Here is a 27,915-nt window from a genome sequence, read left to right as displayed (position 1 = left end):
AATTAAAGGATTAAATTAAGTGCAAGGACTTAATTATCCTTTAAATGGGTCAAATTAATTTTATTTGGGGCTTAATTGGTGAAAAATTAAGTTTGGGAGCCTAATTTGGGCTTAATTGAAAAGATTGGAATTTTATAGGACCAAATTTAATTTTTTTTCAAGTTAATTGGTTGAAATCATGGGCAAAATTGCAAGAAAATTGAAGTTTTGGGGTCAATTAGGGGTTAAATTGACAAAATTAGTAGCCAACGACCAATCTGCAAAATGCACCAAACTATAGGGGCTTAATTGACAAAAATCGGGGGTGAAATTGAAGAAATTGAAAGTTTAATGGTCAATTAAGGGTTAAATTGCATAAATCTGAGACCAAGGACCATATTGCAAAAGACGCGTAAATACGGGGTTGAAGTTGAAGTTCCGCAGGGGCCTAATTGCATTAAATCAAAAGTTTAGGGTCAATTAGGAGTTCAATTGAAATCAATTGAAAGATGGAGGACTAAATTGAAGATCGGCAAATTTCCCTAATTTTAACCGAAAACAGCGTCGTTTCTACTTTTAAAAAAATAGAGGACCAGACGACGCGTCGTCTGGTCCCTGTTCATTGTCTTCCCCGATTTTTGCTCGAAAATGACAGCTCAGGGAGATACTTTTAAGGTGCATTTAATGCCTTATATGTCCATCAAAATTGACAACACATGCACCAAAATGGTCACCTGAAACCCCTCTATCCCCGAGTATGGTCCGTTCAGGCCTATTAATATGACACCGGCCCTGGCGCCGGCCTAAAGTGGCCAACTCAGGCAGCCTTTTTCCTGCAGAATTGACAAATAACGATGCACACTTTGAACCAACGGTTGGGATGCTTACCAACCAAACCAAAGGCCACGATTTGACATCATTAAAGAAAAATGTCCTTCTTCCACCTCCTATAAATAGGAGCAGATTTCATGTTCGGAGGAAGAAGAAAATCGAGTCCAAACTTTGGAAAAAACCAGCCTCCTCCCTAGTTTTTTCTGCAACAAGTCTCTCTCTCTCTCTCTCTCTCCACCGTGCTCTCAGCGACCCCACCACTATCACCGCCGGCTTGACCGCCACCCTCTCCACCACACTTATCCCTCTCCACTGACTGCTTCTCCTTTTTCCTCCACAGCGGGAGCAGCCCACCAGCACCGCCATTTTCGTTTTCTTCCTTCTCCAATATCGGCAGCAGCAACACCGACTCCTCCACAGACGCCGCCACCAGCTTAGGGCGACTGCCCAGACCAGCTGCTCCTTCCAAGCCTAGGTGGCCTCCCCTTTTTTTTTCTCTCCTTCTCTTCCTCCGCATTCCCCCCATCTACATCACCCTGCATGCAGAACGAGAATGCAGAACGAATTCTCGTTCTGCATGCGGGGTGCAAAATAATTCACCCCCTGTGTTAGGTCGGGCCAGTTATGGCCCAACCCAAGTGGCTGGGTCTGGCGCGGCCCCTATTTAAAAAAAAAACAAAAACAAAAAATTTCAAAACAAAAAATTCAAAAATCCTTTGAAAAAAATTGTGATTTTCTCAAATATGTTTCTACTAATTTTGTATAATATCGGATTGTATATTTACACTGTAAAATATAAATCTAGTATTAAAATACCCGGTTTTCTCCAAAATATTTCAAAAAGAAATTCAAAACATTTTCAAAAAAAAAATCTCAAAAAATTTTAAATCAATTTCTCTTCTCAAAAAAACAAAAAAAAAATATTTTGTTTTCATGCATATGACCAAATCCTAAAAATTATCTGAGCATATTTTCATTAAAAGATTGCATCTTTCTCATGTTTTGAAAATCTAAAAAAATGGATATCATAACCAGTTTATGATCATCCATTAGAGTTTGGCCAAAATATCAAAAAAAAATTTTCAATTTTTTTAGATTTCAGATGTAGACTTTAATATCTGTGAGGTGTAAAATTACACGATAAAGTACATCCTCAGGTGTTAAAGATACAAGGTGTAAATAAATGCGATGCTAAAATTCAGACTTTAGAATGGTTAAGATTTAACCCGATAAGGTAGAGACTCTCTCATGAAGAGAGATCTGCCTTGAATCTTAGAAAAGACCAACGAATAGAAACCTGACTTAGAAAAAAACAATCAAACAACAATGCAGCTTACATTAGGTAGGGTGCACTGGGGGTGATGCGTCTTCCCCTTGCACAACCAGTCCCTTACTCAGACTCTCGCAGACTATAGGTTCCTAGTAACCATAATACTAGGTGGTGACTCCTAAATATTAATCATAATTTTATCCAAAAAACCTTCCCAACACACAACACCTCACACAGGAGGCACGACAAAAGCCTCCGCCGTCGCCAGACGACGTCGCGCCAGCGCTCGCGCACCCTGCGATAGTCATCTCGCATGGATTCTTAACATCCATGCCTAATGTGCATGTACATACATTTGCATCCATACACATACATCAATTCATTTACAACACCCAACTTCGAGCAAGAAACATGAAAGATGAAGAGCATGCTCATCATAACACCCATTTTCAAGAAAAGTTGGAGTCTCTAAAGACAAACGTGGCTCGCCTCACTAGCTTACTCGAGCAAACACTTGAAAATGCTTATTGTGAAGGTTCTTCTAACCAACCTGTCACCTTTAATCAGACTTCGACAACGTCTCAGCCCGAAGAAAGAATGTGCAAACATGGTCAAAAGCCTCAACTCAATCCAACATTTGTGTAGTCAGCGATACCTATACTGGCCTAAACAGTCATGGACATATTTGTCAACAAGTCCCGTAAAGCCAGGTCATCTGATAGCATTGATCAAGAAAAGATGGTAGCACTGGAAGCCAGAATCAAAATCATTGAAAGGGTGTTTGTTCTCAAATGTGGTTGTCCCGAAAAAGTTTCATGTTCCTAAGTTCATCAAATATAGTGAAACACTATGCCTTACGACTCACCTCAAGTCCTACTGCAATAAAATGACAGAATTAGTACATGATGAAAAACTACTGATGCACTTTTTATAGGATAGCTTAAGTGGGGCAATATTGAACTGGTACATGAGATTGAACAACACAAAGATCCGGAAATGGAAAGATCTGGTAAAGGCTTTTGTCAAGCAATACAACTACAACATGGACATTGCTCCCAATATAATTAACTTGTCCAATCTAGAGAAAAGGGATAAAGAAAGCATAAAGGAATATGCTTAAAGATGGCGGGAATCAGCTGCTCAGGTGCACCCCCCACTTCTGGACAAAGAGATGGCCACTTTATTTATCGACATGCTCAAGGTGCCATACTACAAACATGTGATGGGTAGTTCGGCCAAGCAATTCATTAATGTTGTGGTAGTGTGTGAACACATAGAGCAAGGGGTTAAAAGTGGTAAAATTTATGCACCCACTAAAAGAGGCTTTGGAGGGAAAGAGGTCGATCAAGTTGGAGATGGCTATAGGGGTAGGAAAAATCCATTCCAAAACTACCGCACTCCATCCCAGATTGCCAATATCAATCTCAACTCTCCATCTCCCACCATAAAACTTGAGCCCCAAAACTTTGAAGCCACAAGCCAAATTGGAAATTTCCTAAAAAAGAATTACCAAAGGATCCAAGAACAACTACCTCTATTATCGCTACCTCTAAATGAGATGTACCAGTAGCTATTAAGCATCGGACATGTAGCTCCCAAACCTTTAGCACCTCTACTGCCACCTTACACTAGCTAGTATAAACCAGAGCTCACCTATGAATACCACATTGGTGTTGCTAGGCATAACATCCATACTTGCAATGCCTTCAAAAGAAATCTTTTGCAATTAACCAAGGCAGAGTGGATAACATCTAAAGACACTCCTACCTAATCATGCTTCAGATAGTAGATCAATAAATGCACTAGAAGCAGAATGCCCGGAAAAGCACCAATGGTAAGAGAAGGATGCGAAGAAGGCGACATGAATTCTTGAGGGACTCGAATTTAAAGGGGTATTCATGGAGGACAAAGTTCCATCACGGAAGGGAAATGTACTAAAATGGGTGGATGGAGTTTGCTTTATTATCACTTTTTGTTTGATCATGTTTGTTTCAACCTATTTTAGTCTTGTTGGTAATTTGACTTATAATGCCACAAGATTTTCTCTGTCAAATGAGCCTTTCTTGTTTAATAAGATCATGTGTTCTCTTATTTCCATGATATGCCTTCATTTTCATTGTTGTTTCATGAAAATAACACACCTACCCGGGCATACCTTTTACATATGTCGACCCTGATGTTGGTCGCGTTTTTCATTTTAGTCTTTGGTCTTGAATTTAAGCATTTTAACGCTCAATTGATCAACAAACTTTCAATTTCTTCAATTTAGCCCCTGATTCGGTCAATTCTAGTCCCTCTATTTATGCATTTTTTCTAGTTTGGTCCTTCGTTTTGGATTTCTTATCAAGTCCCTAATTGGCCAAAAAATTTCAATAGTTATGCAATTAAGCCCTTGATTTGACCAAATCAACTCTTAAAAATTATAATTTGACCCCTGAACTTTAATTTCTTCTAATTAAAGCCCAATTTGACTTAAAAATCAATTTTTATTGTAATCAAACCCTCCATAAATTCAATTAAACCTTCAATAAAATTTAATCGAGTCCATAAACATCTAATTTTGGGTTTTTCTTCCTCAAATTGAATTTAATCAAGTTGAATTTTAATCTTTGTATTTTTGAACCTCCTCAAATATTTTTTTTGCCATTTTCTGGGTGCTGTGGTATCCTCTTCTCACTACTATTTTTTTTTGTTTTCCTCCGAATTTTTTTTTGCATAATCATCAAGAGTATATTGAAAAGGCCATAAAGCCAATAGCCAAAGCAAAATATAGGGACAAGACAAAAAAGAGAGAAGAAAAATGGAACAGACTTAGGGAACAAAAAAAAAATCTACTACAACAAAAACAAAGAGACTACCTAAGATTTCTTATTACACCACGATTTGATGTCATCAGAAGATCTTTAAAGGTCATTTCCTGTATAACTGAAGTTTGAATCCAGAGTATGCAACAAAAAGCAACTCGATGAAGGATGGTGGAGAAACAATCAAACAAGCTTATGGCTCCCTCCTTAAAAAAAAATTTGTTCCTAAATACCCCAAGTAGTACTACTGGAGATTAGTTTCCAAGCTAACCTTTCGAATTTGCCTTGCACCATTCCAGGCCACTGCAAAAGCAGCGAGTCTAATGTGCTCGGTAAACAACATTGGATACCCCCACCAATCCAAAACGTTCATCCAAACACTTCTAGAAAAGTTACAATGTATAAAAAGGTGCTCTAAAGTTTTGAGTTGCAAAAGACACACGAAGCTTGAGTGGAGAACAAAACATTCCGGGGATGGAGAAAAGCTCTTGTACTAACTTTGTCCTGAATTGCCAACCAAAGAAACACCTGAACTTTCGAAGGGGCCCTTTTAATCCATACGTTGGCTTCAAAGACTATCATTAGCAGAAGAGGTACTATTAATTAGGGTGCAACAGGACTTAATTGAGAAGCTTCCGAATATATTTTTGAGATCTTTTTTTTTTTTGAAAAAGAAGAAGTGACTTTGGGGAAAAACCCAAAAATGGGTTATGACATTAGAAACAATTAGCATTTAACACCCATGAAGATTATGTTGGATAAAATTTTTTAAACAACCACAACCAATTAGTCCAATAATTTTGCTAGATAAAAAAAAGGTTTATTTATTTAGTGATTTTATACAACAAGAAGATGATAATATCATAGCTAAGTGGGCAAGTGGGGAGTTTTTCATAAACCAATCCTTCGACTAATTGAGATCATTAGGTGACAATTTTTGAATGATTCTGATTTTCCATAGGCTGAACGCCCGAATCAAAAAAGCTTTCCACTGCTGCCTTGTAGAAAATCTCATTGAACCATGACGGGGATGATGAAGCAGATGATATGGTGGTGAAGGTATCGTTCTATCGCTTTCAACTCCGGACTCTTGGTTGTCAATCTCATGATCCAACCCTGACCCTTCAAATGAAGTCTCGTAGTAGTCAATGTCATGATCCAACGCTGGAGTTTGATCGTAGATGCTCCGTTCATATGGATATGCCTCTATCACATGGATCCCACATCGTACCACTATACTCTTTTTGGACCTCAATATCACATGTAGTTCCAATTCATCATCTCCACAATATTTTTCCATTGCCATCTCACGTTTACTTATGAATCTTACCCACCTACTACGGAAATAGGGTCTTGCATGAGTAGCTTCGAACAATTGAATACCGTTGCTTTTATTTTTTATAATAGCCTTGAATTCTTGACGCCCACCACCTGAACAGACAGCCCAAATGACCAAGCCTTCGAAAACTAGAGGTATACGAAATGATAATGAACATCCTTCTCCACGGTAGCGGAAACATTTTGGAATCATCGAATAATCGAAGGGTCTAAGATAATGATAATCGAAGATTCTCTGCATAAATATTGAATTCAAGGAATGCTGAGATTTTAGACTCTGATTAATATATATATACACATATATGCATGCTATATATATGTGTGCGCGCCAATTCCGTGCAAGAGAGACAGAAATAGTACCTCAAGAAGCCGATCCTCTGCATATTTTGATAAATTACTCTGACCTTGCTTGCCGTCAATCTCAATGGAATTGTACAGCGCATTTTGAGACAGATATGGCGGTGCAGGTATTACTCTATCTCTTCCAACTTCAGACTCATGATCCCACTCTGACCCTTCAAATGAATCTGTCTTTTCAACTATCACATGTATCCCACATTCAAACACTTCAGCGTATTCTATCATCTCCAGGAATTTGTCCCGAACTTCCACGAACAGTTCCAATCCCTCATCTCCAGAATATTCTTTCATTGCCATCTCACTTATACTTATGTATCTCACCCAATTTCTACTGGCAAAATCGCATACCTTTGCTTCAAACAATTGAATACCGTTGCTTTTATTTTTTATACCCAATTTGGCAGTTTCAAAATGACCTAACAAGCATTGACAGGCAACCCCAACGACCAAGCCTTGGAAAACTGGAGGTATATGAAATGATAATGAAGTTCCTTTTCCACTGTAGCTGAACCAATTTGGAATCATAGTGAACTTATCTCTGTGGCTGAACGTATAACAATGATTGAAGAGAATATGATACCCGTAACCACCATAGCACAATGCCTGTATATATATTGATTTCAAGGAATGCTGAATATTTGACATCAATTAATTCATGAATATTTAGTATGTGCCCATTGTGTGCTTATTTGTGTGCAAGAGAGACAGAAGTAGTACCTCAACAAGACTTTTCTTATAATTATTTGATAACTTGCTCTTGGTAACTTGGGAAATAATCCAGCCATGATTACTTAGACCTTCCATGCCTTGAATCTCTATTAAATCCGGACAACAAAACAGATCCAGATTTAGATTTTTTTTTGCTTGGATTGTTAGTCTTACCCATTGCATTGATTGGCAACCAAATGCATCCAAATGTTCTAAATTTGAGGGGAGCTCTGGGATTGATACAAGATTTCGGCATTCCTGAACGGTCAAAAGCCGCAGCTTAGAAAGGATGCCAATGCCAGAAGGCAGGCTGAAGAAATTGTTTCCTGATAAATCCAATTCTTCGAGAGAGGATAAACCTCCAAAATCAACAGAATTAGTTGCCCGTTCAGACAAACCATAACCAAGTTTTAGCTTTCCCAATAATCTCCAAATAGTGGAAGTTGGAGTTAGCAGAAAAGCTGGAATCCAAGAAGAATTTGGTGAAGGCCAATATGGTAAGTTCCAGTTCCAGTCCCAGTGTCCGCGCAATGACAACTTCCTCACGCACCTCAAATGTTCAACTGAAGAGAGAAATTGCTCGTTGTTAATTCCATCTGCTAGAAGCTCAGTGAAGCACTCAATATCACCCATGCACTCTGGCAGCTTCTGAAGTTGTGAACATCCCGAAATATTCAAACTTACAAGAGACTTTGAATGTCCAATACATTGATGTATCTCAACTAAACTTGAGCAACCTTCAAGCAGTAGTTTCTCTAAATTTAAACTGTGCATGTTTGGTGTTTTAACAAGGTTTTTTGAATAACTGAGATCAAGAATCTTTAGTTTGTTGAGAATCTGTCAGGACAATGAGGAAAATAATAAAGAAGTAATCATCAAAAGTTGTAACTTGTAAATATAAATTACATAACAGATAAATTTTTGGACATTTTGATATCTTCTGTACCTTTTTTTCCTTCCATAGTTCTCTGATGTTACTGTACCGCATATCAATAACAACTAGGTAGTCTAGTGTAAAATCGGATGGCAAAAATTCCAAAGGACATTCAAGCCAACAAATCCACGTCAACACTTTAGAAAGCCGTTCGAAAGACCCGGTGAGTTCTACGCCATTGATTTGGAGTAATTTTAACAATTTCATTTTTGTAAATGATCCAGTGCTTAGTGATTTGTCTTCTGATCTTCTCACATCCAGTGTAAGGCCCTTTACAACTTCTGTTCCCTAAAAAAGAAAACAAAATCAATAGAACTTTCATATGATTGTTTGTAATAAGTTTGACAATAAAGATACAAATGAATGTGCTTTTCTGTATGCATTGAGTGCTTACCATCTGCATCTTGAGTACTATCCACGCATCCTCTTGACTCCAAATTCTGCTCCTTTGCGCAGGATTTTCAGGTGACTCTTCCTTAACGATCTCCCTTCCCATCCCTCGTAATAGATCATGCATGCCTATCGTTCCAGAATCATCAACTTTAATCAGAGACCGTTCAATGAGAGTTCCGAAATCATCTTCTGGATTGTAACCATAACGTCCTTCTAGCACTTTTGCTACGTATTCTTTCTTTCTACCAATAAAGAAGCATGCAATATCAAGAAATGTATTCTTTAGTGTAGATTCATCCAGTGTGTCAAAACTTATTCTAAGTTTTTTCTGAATTTCACTGTTTGGAAATTTTCTCAATCTGTCAATTACAGATTCCCATCTAGCTTGGTTTTTCCCATACAAACAAGAACCTAAAACCTTAAGAGCTAAAGGAAGTCCTCCACAGTATTCAACTACATCATTCGAAAGCTCAACATAATCTTTTGCTGGCTTGGTGTCCCTAAACGCATGCCTACAGAAAAGCTGAAGGGAGTTATCCCGGTTCAACTCTTGAACCTGGTATCTTTGATCAGCTTCAAGAAGTAAGCTTTCATCTCTAGTTGTAATTATTACCCTACTTCCAGGGCCTAACCAACTTGGCTCTCCCATCAAATCAAGTAGTTGGTCTGGACGAGCCACATCGTCAACAACAACAAGAACTCTTTTGTGCGGAAGTCGTTCTTTAATCAGAACCTTTCCTCTATCAACATTATTGATCTTCTCAGTATTTTGTCTTAAAATATCATGAAGAAGTTGTTTCTGTAAAAGAACCATATCCTTAGATTCTGATTTTTCTTTGACATTCAAAAGAAAAGAGCTTCCCTCGAATTCATCGCAGAGTTTATCAAATACTTCTTTTGCTATAGTCGTCTTTCCTATTCCGGGCATCCCATGTATGCCCACAATGCAAACCTTCTCTGTTCCATTACTTACGAAGTCTCTGATTTCGTTGACAAGGGGATCAATACCTACTGGGTGAGTACCAACATTCATGTCCTTGGGAGACAATTTATTCCACACTTCCTTGATAATATGTTGGATAAATTTTGCTTCATGCCTGTTCATAGACAAAAGCAAGTTAATAGCGAGAGAATTAAGTATGTTCAAAAAGTATTTTATTGTTTCACATTGTAAAATATATAATATAATGACTCCATATATAAATATATAATATAATGACTCCATATAGAGAAAAGGCATACCCATTTGTCATATCTTTGAGATTCCATCCAGATAGATTTCCTGCCTCTTCAAGAGCTTCTCTCCACTCCTTCACCTTCTCTTCAGAACGTTCTTCATGTTTAACAAATGCTTCTGCAAAACTGCCAGTCTGTTTTCTCACATCTGAAGGATCAATGTCATAGAATATAGGAAGAGCAATCTGACCAGTTTTCCTATATTTGCACTTCAGAATCTCCACAAGTTCATCAAGACACCATCTAGAAGAAGCATATCCTTTTGAGAAGACCACTATACATATCTTTGATTCTTGAATTGCCTCGAGGAGATGTTGGGAGATTTCTTCTCCTCTAGGAAGTTCATCATCATCTCGAAAAGTGTGGATTCCTGCTTGAACCAAGGCAGTATATAGATGATCTGTAAATGTCTTGCGAGTATCTTTTCCTCTAAAACTCAAAAAGACATCATAGGCCCATTGTGGTCTAGATCGAGAAGAATCTGGCTCTGTCATGGCAGCTGCAGAAATTAAGGCACGATTAATTAATTAGCAATGCAGCGATTGCAGGAGGTATCTGCTATCTTGCAATTATAACTAGTAAGGGATACATGTGAAGTGATCATCAAAGACAATACATTTGAATGTGCTGAGTAGGAATTTCAACGCAAGTACTATTAGAGAGTAAGGTAAGAAAATCATCCATTCATTGAGTTTCACCTAATACTTCAAGTTTAACAACCAGAGAGCATAAAACAATAGCATTTAAAAAGCTTACTGAGGTCAGCTTTTCTTCTCTTTCGCGAGGATGAATCATTTTCTTCATCTTTGGATTGTTTGCGTTTTTCTTTCCGCATTCTAAAATAGAATGATCTTGTTCTAGAAGACATGCAAGGAATTAACTCAATAAACTCATCAATGATGTTTATCTGAACATAAAGCTTTCAAATTATTGTTATGAGTAAAGACATGAAATTAAAACAAGAAAGAAGCAAAGAAGAGGTAGCTATACCTCTATTTAACAAAGGGTTTGTTGGATTCCACACAAGCTATGAAATTGCAGCAATCTGGGAGAGAGGTTAGCTGATTAATTAATACTGCTTCCAGCTAGCTGCCTTTGTTTGACGTCTCAGAACTGAAAGGCTATTCCTGGGACGATACTTTATTTCAACTACCCAAACACGGTTATTAATTTTTGTTATTAACTCCCAAGTCAGTCTCTGAATTTACATATAGTTACCAGCAAAAACATGAGGACATAAGATCCAATGCAACAATTATTTTCTCTGGCAATCTTCTTAGTGTTAATGTTTCTGTCATGCAACAATTAATATTACTGTAAAGACTAAAACAAGGGAAATTCCTTTGTAAATGACAAGGAATTGAACGTTAAATAGTGAATTGAACAAAAACGGTTATTAATTTCCAAGTCAGTCCATGAATTTACTTGTAGTTTCAAAGAAGCAGAGAAGAGTTACAAGCAAAAAACATGGCAGCATAAAATCCCATGTAAAACTACATGCATGCATGCAATGAGCAGCAACAATCGCAAAGGTTACCTCAATTCTATGGTGTTTGAGTTGTTCGGATTCCACGAACCTGGTGACTTCAAAGATCAAATTGCAGCAATCAGAAAGGTTAGCTGAAGAGTAAAGAAACGAGGACTGAAGGCCATATTATTGTTCCGGAGAAAGAATATAAATGCATCTTGCAAATTATTAGCAATAATTCTCAAAGATGAAGGGTATCGTATATAGGAAAAGGAGCTTGGAAATTTCTTTAGCAGCGTGTGATCAAGGTAATTTCCCGGTTGTTGCTGATTTAGTCTCCTAAGTTTAGGGACTAAAACGACAATTTTCCAAAATAGGGACCAAAATGTGATTTTACCAAAATTAGAGGACCAAACTGTAAATACATAACCATACTGAAATTCCATCCATAAACCCTCAATTCTACCCAGAACAAAACAGGGACCAAATTGTAATTCTTTTAAAGTTCAGGGACTAAAATATAAATTCTCAAAATTGAGGGACCAAACTGAAAATATTCCAAATCAATTATCAAACTGAGATTCATCATCCTTGACCTCATACTAATACTGCCCAGAATTCCAAAAGAAATATCAGGGGTTAAATTATAATTTTCCAAAGTTCAAGGACTAAACTATAATTTTTATAAATCAAAGACCAAAATAAAATTTTATCATCTTCAACCTCAAGACCATTTTGTCCAGATTTTCCAGCAAGGTTGAAATGAGATTCTTAACCCATAAAAATCCATTTAAACAAATTAATTCATAAATTCTTATTTCTAACAACATACTCAAAATCAATGACTTATTATTAAACCCCTAATAATTATAAATCAATCTTAACAATATAAATTTCAAATCCTTATAAACTCTAATCTCTTTTTTAATCCTTCCATAAACAAACTATAATTGAAAATAACATGAGAAAGAACTATTTACTTGTTATTTTTATCTTTTTTGAATTCAAAAACTTAAGATCAAAAATTAAAATTCTTAGTTTGATGGGGGTTAAAACAGCCACAAGAATTAAATGAGAGAAACAATTCTCTTACAATTTTTTTATATATATCTAGATTAACTTATGTTAGATTTAGACTAACTTGGACTTAGATTTTAGCTAAAAATCCGGGGCTCACAATAACTCTATATAAGATGCATGCATGCAAACAGTAGCAACCATCGCAAAGGTTACCTCAATATGGTGTTTGAGTTGATCGGATTCCACCAACCTGGCGACTTTAAAGATCAAATTGCAGCAATCAGAAGGGTTAGCTGAAGAGTAAAGTAATGATCAGGACTGAAGGATAGTAGAGGCAATATTGTTTCGGAGAAAGAATGTAAATGCTTTCTTGCAAATTATTAGAGCAATATATGCAATAACTATGAAAGATGAAGCGTAACATATATAGGAAATTTCTTTAGCAGCGTGTGATCAAGGTAATTTCCTGGTTGTTGCTGATTGATTATAGTTGTTGCAATAATTTTTTTAAAATAAAAAAAATATATTATTTTGATATATTTTTTAATAAAAATTATTTAAAAAACTTGGATATATTTTAACCCTTTTCAAGTTTGAGCCAGAGACGTACTGTGCATCCCCTCAGGACGAATAATGAGTGGTAGAAGCCTATTTTGTGAGTTATTAAAGACTTGGACTTCGGTGGATGATGATGATACATACAAAGACTAGCATGCAAGTGTTTTGGCAACATCACAGTAAAGTCCAAACAAAAACCGAATAATTAAGTAATTTGTGATTTATAATAATATAGCTTTGAAAAATTTATCAAATCTTAAAAAAAAATCTAATTTTTAAGTAATTTTTTTTTAATTCTAAAAAATCCTAGATTATCTTACAACATCATTGGTATGCTTAAAAATTTTGTGTTTTTGTGAAAACCAACAATAATGTCAAAATCAAAATCAAAATCCTAGATTATCTTGCATATATCTTCCTTGACCATTAATTATTGGTGTGACCTTCATTTATTGATATTAAAGCCTGGGTTCTTTTTTTACAAAGAAGACTTTGACTAAGCGTTAGTCAATTGAATCTTCGCTTAAAGAATGTTTTTGTTTTCTTTTGTTCTTTTTTAAAAAATATAGAAATAACTAAAAGAGATAGGACGATAACATTTATTCTTTATAATTTCATCCTTTTTAGTTATATTAACATGGTTTTTTTGCTTTCAATCCTTTCAATATGCATTATGAGTATTTGAGCATGAATTAAAATAAGGGGTGCAAATAGAAATTAAAATAAGGGGTGCTAACTTTAACAAAGAAAAACAAAATAAACACGGTTTAGATTTTGGCATGAAAAACTTTAATTTGATCCCTGCAATTCTAGTTTTACTATCATTTAATACCTTTGTTTTCCTATGATGGATAACTTAATTTTTAGTTCCTATCAGAAATAAAGATATTTCAACAAAAGCATGAGCAAATACAATACCCGATGGATATTTAAGCGAGTATTCACAACCAGAAATTCGCTTAATACCAACGGCATTACCGACGGAATACTTCTATCGGTAATTTGAGGTCACCATTACCGACGGAATTTTTTCCGTCCGTAATTCCGCTGGTATATACCGATGGACACATTCGGTCGGTATTTGCCGACGGAATTACGGATGAAATATTCAGAATTAAAAAAAAAAAGCGGTTCGCTGACGTGGAGGTTTTTGCGGGTGATTTTACCAACGGAATCACCAAGGGATTCAAAACGGCAGCTCCGTACGTTGACGTGACTGATTCACCATTTGAAATGCCGATGGAATCACCGAGGGATTCAATCTGAAATCTCCGTACAGTGACATGCCCTGTTTACCATCGGAATAGCCGACAGAATCACAGACGGAATAATTCTGTTGGTGAATCTGTCGGCAAAAGTTAATATATACCCACTCTGTCAACCCTCTCCTCCCCTATTTCTCCTTTTTCTTCCCCATTCCAACTCTCCCTTACTACAAACAACCACCCCCCCCCAACAAAAATCTCCCTCTTCTCAGCATAACAAGTCATATTTCTTGAAGTTCTGTGGTCACAACATCCGTGTTCTGATTTACCAACGGATTTTATCAGTTTTTGTAAGTAATTCTATCTTTTTAAATTTTAACATTTAAATGTCAATTTTATTGTATTTTTAGTATATGTATTTTGTTAGTATATGTACATGTTTAATGTTATTTCTCAAACAAACTTGTAGTATATGAATGTATAATTTTTTACTTGTTATGGTTTCTTTTAGATTTTGTAAAATTGTATTTATTTGTAAATTGTTAAAACTTTATTGAATTACCGAATTGCATGTGTTGTTTTGAAATACTTAATAGCTTGTTTAACGGGTCCGTTTTAATTTTTATCAATGGTATTGCGGAGTTGTAATTTTCATAAATTTATATGTATTAATTTGTATGGACGTTGATAATTGATAATGAATATTTCATATTTATGAGAAGTTGTAATTGGTTTGTTGGATAATCTCGAGGTAAACCAATATTTTTGCAAATTTATTTACCTAACATAGTTAATTAATACATGTTGTCATCATAATTTTATAGAGGTTCGATACAAGTCATGGATGATCGTTCATGGATGTATCAAGATTCACCTCAAGGATTGCGGATGATGGATTATTATAACGGGATTCAGAGTTTTATTAATTTCACAATATCTATTCCCAGAAATTTTACTGGAGGCGGTATTAGGTGTCCATGCAGGAAGTGTCAAAATAAAAAGTATCTGCATCCAGATGTTGTAATGATGCATCTTCTACACAAAGGGTTTATGGAGAATTACTAGTGTTGGTATGCACACGGAGAAGTATTTGTTAGTAAGAGGAGAATGGGAGAAAGGGTGGTTGGGTCAACTTTTAGTGCTAGCAACGTGCATGAAGCGGCAAATGACAACACTAATCCTTACAAGAATATGGTTATGGAAGCAATGAGAATGAATCAAGGTAATGTCAGTCAATGTCCAATTGTAGAAGAAAAACCTAATGCAGATGCAGCTAGGTTTTTTAATTTGTTGAAAGATTCTGACGAACCATTATGGATGGCTGCACGAACCACAGTAAATTATCAGCCGTAGCACAGGTGTTCACCATCAAGTCAGATCACGGGTTGAGTGAGGCCGGTTATGATAAGATTATTGAATGAGCGAGAAGCATTTTACCTGAAGGGAACAGGCTGAAAGAGAACTTCTATGCTGCCAGATCCATGATGAAACCCATCGGTTTAGGATACCAGAAAATTGACATATGCCCTAACTTCTGCATGTTATACTACCTTGAAAATGTTGAACTGACCGAATGCATGACATGTGGGCATTCCCGTTACAAACCCAAAACTGGTAGAGGAAAGACTCTCGTGGCATATAAAAAACTTAGATACTTCCCGATCACACTTAGACTGCAAAGGTTATTCATGTTACCAAGGACTGCTAAACACATGACATGGCACCAATCACATCATGCGGTTCATGGAGTGATGGTGCATCCTTCTGACGGGAAGCATGGAAACACTTTAATAGTGTGCATCCTCACTTTTCAGCTGAATCAAGGAACGTGCATCTTGGGTTGTGTACAGACGGATTCAACCCATCGGGTCATTTGCTGCTCCTTATTCTTGTTGGCCGGTTATACTGACGGTTTATAACTTGCCACCGGGGATGTGTATGAGGCCAGAGTTCATGTTTTTATCTATGGTCATACCAGGTCCGAGCAGCCTGGGCCGGAATATAGATGTTTGTCTTCGACCGTTGATTGATGAGTGGGCGCAGTTGTGGTCTTCCAGAGCTTTGACTTATGATATATCGAGGAAACAAAATTTCCTTATGAGGGCGGCTTTGATATGGATTATCAATGATTTTCCAGCTTATGGAATGCTTTCTGGTTGGAGCACGCATGGGAAACTAGCATGTCCATACTGCATGGAAAACAACAAGGCATTCATGCTAACAAACGGAGGTGAAGCTTCTTTTCTTTACTGTCACCGTCGTTTCTTGCCACATAATCACAGGTACAGAAATAACAGAAAAGATTTCTTTGTTGGCAGAGTTGAAAAGGATGTTGCACCCCTACGTCTTGCTGGTGAAGAATTGCATGATGTTGTATCAGAGTACGGTGACATTATATTTGGTCTCCAATCAGGTAAGCAGAAGTTTCCTAGTTTTAGTTTGACCCATAATTGGGTAAAGCGAAGTATCTTTTGAGAGCTTCTTTATTGGAAGACCAATTTTCTCCGCCATAACCTTGACGTCATGCACATTGAAAAGAACATATTTGAGAACATTTTCAACACCGTCATGGATGTGAAGGAGAAGACAAAGGACAACATTAAGGCTAGATTGGATGTAGCTTTGTTCTGTAACCGTAAAAATATGGAGTTGGTTTGTGATGAGTCACGGGTCGCAAAACCAAGAGCAAGCTTCGTGTTAGAGAAAAACACACAACTACTAGTCTACAAATGGCTTAAGAGTCTGCATTTTTCGGATGGACATGCCTCGAACATATCAAGGCTAGTTAATATGGAGGAATGCAGATTGTATGGAAAGAAGAGTCATGACTGCCACATGTTTATGCAAACACTCATCCCATTAGTTTTTCATGATTGGTTGTCAAAGGGGATATGGGATGTACTCACGAAGCTTAGTTATTTCTTTAGAGATATATGTTCCAGCAAGTTGAATGTTGATCATATTGAGAGGCTTGAAATGAATATCGTCGAAACACTATGCAAACTTGAGATGATATTCCCTCCATCATTTTTTGACTCAATGGAGCATCTCCTCATACATCTACCGTTCGAGGCAAAACTTGGAGGACCGGTCCAGTATAGATGGATGTACCCATTCGAATGGTTAGATATTACAGTTGCAATGTAATTCATATATAAAAGTATTTTCTTTGTTTTTCTTAATTGAAAATATTTGATTAATTTAATATATGCAGTTACTTGTTCAATCTCAAGAAAAGGTTAAGAACAAGGCACATGTTGAGGCTTCGATATGTGAGGCCTATATTGTTGAGGAGATCTTAATAGTTATCTCGTACTATTTCGAACCTCATCTGAAAACGAGAATCAATTGCGTTCCATGGCATGATGATGGCGGTGAAGTGCCTTCTAGTGAGAACTTGTCAATATTCTCCAATCTTGGACGACCCATACCTAAAAATGTCATAAGAGGAAGATATTTGTCGAAAATAGAGTTCAAACAAGCACACAATTATGTTCTATTTAACTGTGATGAGCTGAGACCTTTTATTCAGTAAGTATATATATATATGTGTAATACTAATTAAACTTTGTCAATAATATACTGTTAATAATTATATATTGTAATATCATACACTCATTATCACTTTCAGGCAACATCGACAATATTGTTGTCCAATAACTCACAGCTGACCGAATCCTAGATCTTTCAATTACGAGATGAACAATTTACCATGTGGTTCAGAACACATGTAAGTACTATCACGCACTCATTCTCACTTGTAAAATAATTGTATGCATGCTATTATGAGATTCTCGTTTACTGTTCATTGATATACATTACATACAAGGTTTATCAAATGGGAAGTAGTGCTGCTAAGTCATTGTCTTCACTAAGCCTAGGCCCTGAAAGAAAAGTTAAGTGCTACAACGGGTATTTTATCAATGGACATGTGTTCCATACTGAAGAATACGAGCATGAAAAAAAGATATACAACAACAGTGTTTGTGTTAAGGGATCAACTAGTAGTAAGTTAGAAGTTGACTACTATGGTAGATTAGAAGAGGTCGTCGAACTGCAATATCAAATCGAGCAGAATAGAGTGTTTTTATTCAAATGCTATTGGTATGACACGACTGACAGAGGAATTAGAGTTAATCTGCACTATGGTCTGGTCGAAATCAACTCAAAAGCTAGACTCCACAACATAAACGATGACTTTGTTTTCGTAAAGCAATGTTAACAAGTTTATTACACATACACCTTTTCTTTTAAAAAGGATCGATCAAGAGTGGATTGGTTGTCTGTTTTAAAAACGAAACTCATGGGTTGTGTCGAGCTTGTTCAGGATGAGAACGAAAACACAAATGTACAAAATAAAGTATTTCAAGTTAGTGAGTTGGTTAAACCATATCGAGTTGCTCCTTCGATACATCTGGAAGAAAATTCAAATTTTCATATTTTCGATAATAGTCTTGTTGATGTTGACGCAGAGGAGTTGAATGTTGTTTTGAGCTCTAGCGGACAAACAAGTGTCGATGAAGATGATGATATCCATATTGAAGATTGCGATAAAGGTGATGATTATTCAATTGACGATGAAGAAGAAAATTCTGACTAACTATCAGAATGAAACCTTGTGTAAAACATTTTTTTCATGTAATATACATTATTTTATAAGTTTGTCACACGTGTGCAGTGTCGCGGCGATTGTCGCACGTCACCCGCGCAACATCTGTTTGGCGATTTTCGTTCATTTGCTTGATTGGTTCTTTGAGAGTCGCCACCTAGTATTTGATTGAAGGCTACTATGAAACCTAAATATACTGGTCGTTGTCAAAAATTCAAGAATAAAGGACTGGTTGTGGCAAGAGAAGGTATTAACACCACTAACGCACCCTACCTGAGGTAAGCTGCTTTGCGATTTAATGTGATTTAAAAAAATTATATTAATCAAATTCTAAAGCTTTAATAAATTAGTTATTAAATCCCAGAATATATATAGAAACATATTCTTATATTTTCATAAAAAATACAACATGATTTTATTTGTCCTTCAGGAATTTAATCATATTTAAATTAAACACTTAATTCTTTTTATCTTTTTTATTTATATAATTCAATAACATAATTAAAAATACAAACACCCACACACACCACATTTTTTACTATGATCATCTCATACATCATTTTACATGTTCTACAATAACAAAATTCAATGTAAATCAAATACAATTCAAAAATTACAAAATAAACCCCAGGAATTGCTGGGAACGTCTTCTGGGATCCGCCGGAACAGTGGCGGCGAGTGGGTTCTCGCGCCGCCACAAGTACATCCGAGAAGACCAGGGGATCCGGAACAACCTCCTCCCTTCTGCCGTTCTCCGCCGGTTGTGACCTGCAAAAATACTCAAAAGGCAACAAGGTATTTGATTTTCATTTTCTTTCTTCTTTACGGCTCTGTTTTTTTCTTTTTTGGACCTGCTTCTCCCCCCTTACAGATCTGTTTTTCTATTCTGGTTTGGCTGTTCTTTCCTGCTTTAAACGGCAGATCTGGTGGTTGTGGAGTGGGCTGTAGGCGGTGGTCGCTGCGTTGATGGTCTTCGCTTCTGTTGGTGGCAGCGGTGGTTGGCCTTGCTGCTGTCGTCCGTGGGGGCTCTTGCGATTTTCTTGGCCGCGAGGGAGAGCGACGGCCAGAGGAGGGGCGCGGCCGGCTGGCTTTGGGGGCGAAAATCACAAAGCAGGGGAACGGTTTTGGGGAAGAAAAGCAGAGGAAGAGGAGGGCGGTGGCTGCTGTCTTGACCGCCGCTGGGGGGGCGAATGGAGGAGACCTGGCGATGGAGATGAGAGAGTGAGCCCCTCTTTCTTCTTTGACCGGCGGTGAGGCAAGCAGAGGCCTGCTGGTGATGGAGAGGGAAATGGTTGTGGTTGGCCAGAAGAGGGAGACCGTGGCTGAGGGGAGAAGGCTGGAGAGTGCGCGGCTGCTGTTCAAAAGCCCCCTTCAGCCAGGGGTTTCTCTGGTTTTGGTCCCAAGAGAGAGGAAGGGCGGCCAGCAGCTGTGTATTTGTGTGGGGTTCTCCCCTTTTTCCGGGAAGATGGAGAGCCCCCCCCCCCCCCCCCCCCCCCCCCCCCGGAGATGGGAGGGGCGGCCTCAAGAAGAGAAAAGTCAGGGGTTCTTTGGTCTCAAAGGGAGGGGCCGGCGGCTTGCAGGAGGAGAAAGGGTTTAGCTTTCTAGGTTTTTTTTTTGCTGTAGGGTTTTTCTTTTTTTTCTCACAAAATTTCCTCCGCCTCCATGCGTGTAAATTTTTCTCTCCCCGTTTTTTTACTGTAGACTAGTATTTATTGGCAAAATGTTGCCATATTTTCAAACTAGTCCCTCAACTTTTCTTTTTCTTTTCTTTTCTTTTTTTTTTTGTAAATTTCAATTTTGATATTTTTTTGTATTTTTTTAAAACGATCAATATCAACGTCGACTCAATAAGAAAAATCAGTGATTGTAAAATTAACGCGTTAAAAGTTGAACGCGTTCCAAATACCTTTTAAAATTTAAATTCTTCTGAGATGTCGTTGAAAATGCTAAAAATGATGCAAATATACCAAAAATGCAAATTTTAGGGTTTTCATTGTTTTTTGCCTTTTTTTTATTTTTTCTGAAAATTTATCAAAAACATGGGTCAAAAATTGGGTAGCAACAGCGATCGTCCACCTTCCAGGGAAAATGAAAATGTGTATTTCCGACAAAATATGAAGAGACAAGAAATTCTTGTGTCTCTTATTAGTGGAAAATTTGAATAAGAGTCGCCACCTAGTATTTTGATTACTAGGAATCCTAACTAGTCTTAGAGATCGGGTACAAAGACTGGTTGCGTAAAGGGAAGGTATTAGCACCCCAAATACGCCCTACCTAAGGTGGGCTGCATTGTTTTGTCTGATAAAATTTTAAAGTTTGGTTATGGTGTCTAATCATTGGTCTGTCTAAGGTTCAAAACAAGCCCTCCTCAATAAGGAGGTTCTTATCTTCATGCGGTAGAACCTAACCGTTCTATTGTCTAAAAAGAATTAAATATCCAGAATACGCATCACGTGTAATGTCATGCCCCGGATACTAAGAGACAAACAAAACAAAATTTTTGTTGTTTTTGAAATTTTGGTCAATGTTCTTTTGACTTTAATAAACTGGTTATTAAAGCCAAAATGCATGCTAAAACATTGTTTTTTAGTGTATGAAAAATACAATATAATTTTTTAGCTTTGAGACACTTGGTCGTATGCACAAAAACATTTTTTTTCTTTTTTTCAATTTTTTTTGTATTTTTGGAAGTCTTGACGAGAACTAGTATTTTAATATCGGAGAAGTACTTTTATGGTGTATTTATTTGGAATGGGCCAGCACGGCCCAACATACAACAATATGGGCCGCCAACGGCTCGACAAAAAATGGAACGGGCCAACACCGGCCTAAAACAAAATGGAACGGCACCAGCCCAAAATGCAAAATGGGCCAAGGCTAGCCCATTATATTATCATTGGCTGCAGAACGTGAATTATGTTCTGCATGCCAATGGAAGAAAAATTATGTATGGAGCAGAGAAGGAAAGAGACGTACCCGGCGAGAGGAGGTGTGGCTGTTGTCGTCAGCGGCGGCTCACGGCGGTGGAGACGGTGGTCGGTGATGCTCCTACTTCTTCTTCCTTACTGTATAAAGGCAAGAGCCTCTGTTTTTTTTTTCGTTTTCTTTTCTTCTGTTCTTTTCCCTATTCTCTATTCTATTCTCTCTTCTGTTATGTCTCTCTCTCGTCCCTCTCTTTTTTTTCTTTTGTTCTCGGTCTCCTCTTTTTTCTCTCTTCTGTTCTCGCTTCTTCTCTTATCTTCTATTCTTCTTCTTTTTTTGTCCTCTCTTATGTGTCTCCTTTCTCCCCTGTATTTAGAGGGGAGAAGGGAGACCTCCACCCCTGCCCAGTCAATGGCGCAGGGGTGTAGGGTGGACGGGGCAGCCACTGTTCAGCCGCCCCTCTACCACCCTAGGGACACCTCTCCTCCCCAAACTCTAACACGTGGAAAGCTGTGCAGGTGGAGGGTCCCTAGTCGGCGTCTTTTTGGGTCATCGGGGGAAGGGAAGGTGGTGAAAACAGGGGGAAGAAAAATCTTCTTCTTCCCCTGTTTCGCGCGTCCAGGGGAAGAAGAAAGGTTACAGTGCCGTTCAAAATGGCACTGTTTTGGTCTTTTTTTTTTTGTAAACAGTGCATGAAATGGCGCCGTTTTGGGCAAAACGCGCCGTTTCATTTAAAATGAAAACGACGCCAAACGTGTCAAAGTCCAAATCAGTCTTCAATTTGTGATTTGTTCAATAAAGTCCTCAATTGCAATTTTGATTTTAAAAATCAATTCAATTGCATCCCTGCCAAATTCAATAGTCGGCCCTGAAGTTGGCTGCCTTTTTCACTTTGGTCCTTAGTCTCGAATTAGTGCAATTTAAGCCTCAATTGAGCAATAAACTTCTAATTTCTTCAATTAGGCCCCTGATCCGTTTTAATTATAGCCCCTACATTTACGCGCCTTTTTCATTTTGGTCCTTGGTTTTGGATTTCTTCAATTAAGTCCCTAATTGGCCATCAAACTTCAATATTTATGCAATTAAGCCTCTGATTTGACCAAATTAACTCTCAAAAATTATATTTTGACCCCAGAACTTGAATTTCTTCCAATTAAAGCCCAAATTAACTCCAAAATCAATTTTTCTTGCAATAAAAACCTCCATAAATTCAATTAAACCTTTAATAAAATTTAATTGAGTCCATAAACATATGATTTTGGACTTTTCTTCCTCAAATTGAATTTTCTTTGTCAATAGGGCTCTCATCAGTCAACAAAATGCTATCAAATTTTAATTTTTGTATTTTTAAACCTCCTCAACCAATTTTTGACCATTTTCTGAGCATTCTAGCATCCTTTTTTAAATGTTATATTTTTTTGCTAATATTTTTTTATTTTTTTTATTTTTTTATATTTTTTTTGTGTGGGGACCCAAAAATGAGTTACAACAAAGTTTATGTATTGTTTAAACACTGTTGTTATTATTTTGTGCGATGGACAGTTTATCATTTAAGTGTTTGTAGGAAGGTAAATAGACAATACAAATATAATCTTACTTGTACACTGCACTATCACCGACGTCCATACCGATGGACTAAGATCCGTCAGTATTTCACAGAGAATTGAAAAATAATTACTGGAAATGCCACAATCACCAATGACCTTTCTAACGTCCACAATCCGTCGGCATTTAACAGAGAGTTGAAAAATAATTACTGCAAATGCCACATTCACCGACGACCTTCCGACGTCCCACAATCCGTCGGCATTTCACAGAGAGTTGAAAAATAATTACTGCAAATACCACAATCACCGACGCATTGTCAGATGGATTTAACTCTGTCGGTATGTTGTCAGCGGGTCAATATTACCGACAAAATCACTGACGGAATGTGCGAATTCCAAAGGGCGATGCATTAAATGCATCTCTGACCGCGTCATTTTGCCGACAGAATTTCCGACGGACCACGAAAAATATGGAGGGTAATTAAAAATGATGGTGCGAAATTCAAAATTTACCGACGGAATAATTTAAAATAATATTAATTTTTATTTTCGTCGATGAAGCCATCGGGAAAACTGCGCTATAAATCCCAGAGACCGCCCTTTCAGTTCATTTTTTCTTCTCCTTCATTTCACAGTTTTGTTTTTTCCTTTTATTTCCTTCAAGATTTTTGTGTTTTTGGCTTCTAATTTTTAGTTCAATCTTCAGCAAATTAAAAGGTATGTACTTCCTCTTCTTCATTTCTTTAATATTTTAAATTTTTATTTGTTTTTTGTTTTAGCTATTGTTATTTTTGGTATGTTTTTTGTTTTGGTATATTTTTATAATGTAGATAAATTCTCGAAATAAACACATTATTAAGGTAAGCATACTTCATTCCTAAATTCTATATTTTTTTTAATTTATTGAATATATTTTATTGTTATATTGCCATAATAATTGAATAATTTGTTGAATTGTAATTGTTAATGTTGAATTTACCTTAGAATTAGTAATTGAATATGTTGGAATAATTAGTAATTTTATTCTATTATTGCATGATTTGTGTTTAATTATTTCCATTAATTTTAATTGTTAGTCTAAATTTTTTTTTGAATTTTTTGAATATATTTTATTGTTGTATTTCCATAATAATTGAATAATTTGTTGAATTGTAATTGTTAATGTTGAATTTACCTTAGAATTAGTAATTAAATATGTTGGAATAATTAGTAATTTTACTCTATTATTGCATGATTTGTGTTTAATTATTTCCATTCATTTTAATTGTTAGTCTAAATATTTTTTTTGAATTTTTTGAATATATTTTATTGTTGTGTTGCCATAATAATTGAATAATTTGTTGAATTGTAATTGTTAATGTTGAATTTACCTTGTAATTAGTGTGGATGTTATTTGTATAGATGTTATGTTATATACAATATTAGTATAGATAGGGTCAATTGGTTGTGACTATTGTCAATATTTGCAGGTTCGTGGATTTGGGTAGTCTCCAGTATAGGGGAGGTGCTAACGATTTTTTTTTTTTAACATTTGAATTTAATTATATAATTGTTCGTATAAAATTGTGTAGATGTGTAGAACAAAATCCACAGCTCGTCGCTCACGTATGGTCACAACTAGTTCTTCTACCAGCAAGGATGACATATCTTTAGGTGCCTCTCAAGAAGAGGCACCTGTTCCGTTAACCGATGGTGCCTCTTCCAGCGCGGTTTCACAGCGCAGAAGCGGCGTACCTTCACAGCTGAATCAATTCACCCGCAAGTACGAGGCACATTGGAAGGACGACCTTTCAATGTAAGTTTGTTAAGGTTTTAGTTTTTTTTAAAAAAAATTATAACATAATTTATGAACAACTAATCAATATTTCATTAATTTAATTTATATTCAGGTTCACAAACATTGAGGCCGCCTGAGTAATATCATCGGCGTTTAAATCATCGATGGAGATTCCATTATTTCAATGGAGTCAGGTATCCAAACATCCTGAATGGATACCTCAAATCAATGCATGGTTTGACAGATTTGAGGTTGGTGCTAATTTCTAATTTCCAGCTTATTTCTAATAAATTATTAATATAATTGTAAATAAATTATTATTTTTATTTAAAATTAATTATTTATATACAGGACAAATTCGACTGGGACAGTGCGCATAACACTGTTGTGAGGAGGATGTTTTTCCCGCGACAACTAGGTAACATCGAAAACAATACAAGATTTTTTTTAGAAAAAAATTTATGTTTCAAAATCTAATTTCTTGCTATGGAAGTAGGTTGCGTCATTTTTGGTATGAAGCACAAAAAAAGGCAAAAAAAAACCGTGAGAGATAGAGGTCTATAAGGCTGGAACGACATGACGGTTTGGAGGGATTTCAAACCGATATACATCCTGAAAGATATATGGCGGCACTATCTTGAGCATGTGATGTCTGAGCAGTTCACACGACGCTCACAGTCCGGTGCTGGCAACCAGAATCGGCCAATTCATGGCTCGGTGACAACGCACACCGGCAACTCCGTTCTGTTTGCTGCACATGCAAAACGGATGGTAAGATTAATTTAAATGAAATATATCATTAAATTAATTTGTTGTTAATTATTTTTTTTCATTATAGGCTACGTTTCTTGGACATGAGCTGAGCCCGATGGAGCTGTTTGTTGAGACGCACGTGCGGAGTCAAGACCGCCAAAAGGGGGTACAACAGTTCGTTGACAACCGTGCTCAACACTTTGTGATATGTTTGTTCAACCATTTTATTTCATAAGTTATTATTTTTATTGAATTGAATATGATGATTACTTTTTTCATTTTCAGGAGACCTATAATAGCCGATTGAGGAAGAGATATGGGGACGATCCTTTGACCCATCCGGAATTCGATCTGGATTTGTGGATGGAGGTTGGATAATCCGATGGACCCGATAAAAATCGGGTGTACGGGCTCTCCAACACTATGACCGAGAACTTGCGGGCAGCCCGTAGTGTCTCAACCGTTGGGAGCTCCTAATTAATATCGAGCACCCAATCTAAGGAGTTCGTGGCCTTGAAGCAACACATGGCTCAACTCACCGAAAAATACAACCACCTATCGACAGAGTATACAGAACTCAAAGCGAATCATGAAGAGCTTCGCCAAATAGTCATGAACATGGCATCACAGAGTGGAGATCCATGTGCGCCTCCTCCTTTTTTGCCGTATAACAACCAGCCTCCTCCTCCTCCTCCAGCTCCACCATTATGTTAATTTGTAATGAATATTATTTAATTTTAATAGTTAATTTAATTTTTTTTTAAACACATTCAGTTTGTAATGAATATTATTTAACTTTATTTTTTTTTGTTTTTGATGTTTTATTTGCATAATTGGTTTTTTACTATTAATTTATATAATATTATGTATTCTAAATAATTTTTTAAAAACATATTGAAAAATAATCACAGAGGGTTTTACCGACGGAATGTATCCGTCGGCATTTGTCAATAATACCGACGCATTTACAGACGACATCCATCTGTCGGCATTTCACAGTAGCTGCGACAATCACCGATGAATATACAGACAGATATATTATATCGGTATTTCACACACTCACCAACAACGTTACTGACGGCGTATTCCATCGGTATTTCACACAATCACTGACGGAATAAATCCGTCGGTATATTTCAAGCGGGAAATTTTTTTTTGGCGCGCAATTTCCGTCTATAAAACCATTGACAAATTACCGACGAACTCTGAATCACACACCGATGGAATATTTCCATCGTTAAACTATGAAATCTTGTCGTGATTGTTTGAAAAGTTTCATATTTGATGTTACAGGGCTATTCTTAAAATTATTTTTTATTTAATTTTACAGAGATTAAAAAATGTCTCAAAGAGTTTCAATGATTTAAATTTTAATGTAAAAAATATATTTATTCAGTCAAAAATCTCTCTTCTTGTTTATGCATTTATTTTCTTATTTGACAAAGCCATGAAATTTTTGTTTTCTAATAAACTCTATTGCACATGTGCGGCGTCGCGACGATCGTCCACCACTCAAGGAAAAAAATTGTAAATGTGGTCTATCTCTGGCAAATATGGAGAGACAAGGAATTCTTGTCTTTTATTAGTAGAAAATTAGAATGGGAGTCGCCACCTAGTATTCTGGTTACTAGGAACCCTAACTGGTCTTAGAGATGGGGTACGGAGACTAGTTGCGTAAAGGGAAGGTATTAGCACCCCAACTACGCCCTACCTGAGGTAGACTACATTATTTTGTCTGATCAATTCTAAGGTTTGGTTGTGGTGTCTCATTGTTGGTCCGTCTATTTAAGATTCAAGAAAAGCCCTTCTCTATAAGGAGGTTCTTATCTTAATGGGGTAAAACCTAAATGTTCTATATCGTCAACAAAAATACCTTTTTAATATCAGGAATATGTTTTACGTATAAATTCATAATCTCTGATACTAAAACAAAAAAAAATAAAATTTTTGTTGTTTTTGAAATTTTGGTCAATGTTCTCTTGACTTTAATAAACTGGTTATCAAAGCCAAAATGCATGCTAAAACATTATTTTTTTTTTGGTGTATGAAAAACACAATATGATTTTTTAGCTTTGAGACACTTGGCCGTATGCAAAAAAAAAATTCTCTTTTTTCAATTTTTTTTGTATTTTTGGAAGTTTTTGATCAAAATCGGGTATTTTAATACCGAATTTAACGACATAAAAATATATTCCAATACTAA

The 27,915-nt window shown here is 36.6% G+C and overlaps 1 protein-coding gene across 1 annotated transcript in view; it reads right to left on the bottom strand.

The window, feature by feature from the left end:
- Nucleotides 1-660: 660 nt before the first annotated feature.
- The window catches only part of LOC7469539 (disease resistance protein Roq1), a 49,391-nt gene continuing 22,136 nt past the window's right edge, over nt 661-27,915 (bottom strand). The window contains exons 2-14 of the mRNA XM_002310353.4: nt 10,610-10,710; nt 9,860-10,352; nt 8,619-9,714; nt 8,237-8,512; nt 7,300-8,127; nt 6,583-7,185; nt 5,853-6,457; nt 5,156-5,267; nt 3,776-3,847; nt 3,474-3,575; nt 3,048-3,158; nt 1,054-1,336; nt 661-812 (exon numbers count right to left, since the gene is read on the bottom strand). Coding sequence (XP_002310389.4) covers nt 661-812; nt 1,054-1,336; nt 3,048-3,158; nt 3,474-3,575; nt 3,776-3,847; nt 5,156-5,267; nt 5,853-6,457; nt 6,583-7,185; nt 7,300-8,127; nt 8,237-8,512; nt 8,619-9,714; nt 9,860-10,352; nt 10,610-10,688 — 4,812 coding nt within the window. The 5' untranslated portion in view covers nt 10,689-10,710. The remainder of the gene's footprint in view (nt 813-1,053; nt 1,337-3,047; nt 3,159-3,473; nt 3,576-3,775; nt 3,848-5,155; nt 5,268-5,852; nt 6,458-6,582; nt 7,186-7,299; nt 8,128-8,236; nt 8,513-8,618; nt 9,715-9,859; nt 10,353-10,609; nt 10,711-27,915) is intronic.

The sequence above is a fragment of the Populus trichocarpa genome, chromosome 7 (genome assembly GCF_000002775.5).
Source record: "Populus trichocarpa isolate Nisqually-1 chromosome 7, P.trichocarpa_v4.1, whole genome shotgun sequence".
NCBI lineage: Eukaryota > Viridiplantae > Streptophyta > Magnoliopsida > Malpighiales > Salicaceae > Populus > Populus trichocarpa.
Note: the sequence above shows the minus strand (reverse complement) of the source record. Positions and strands in the feature narration are given on the sequence as shown.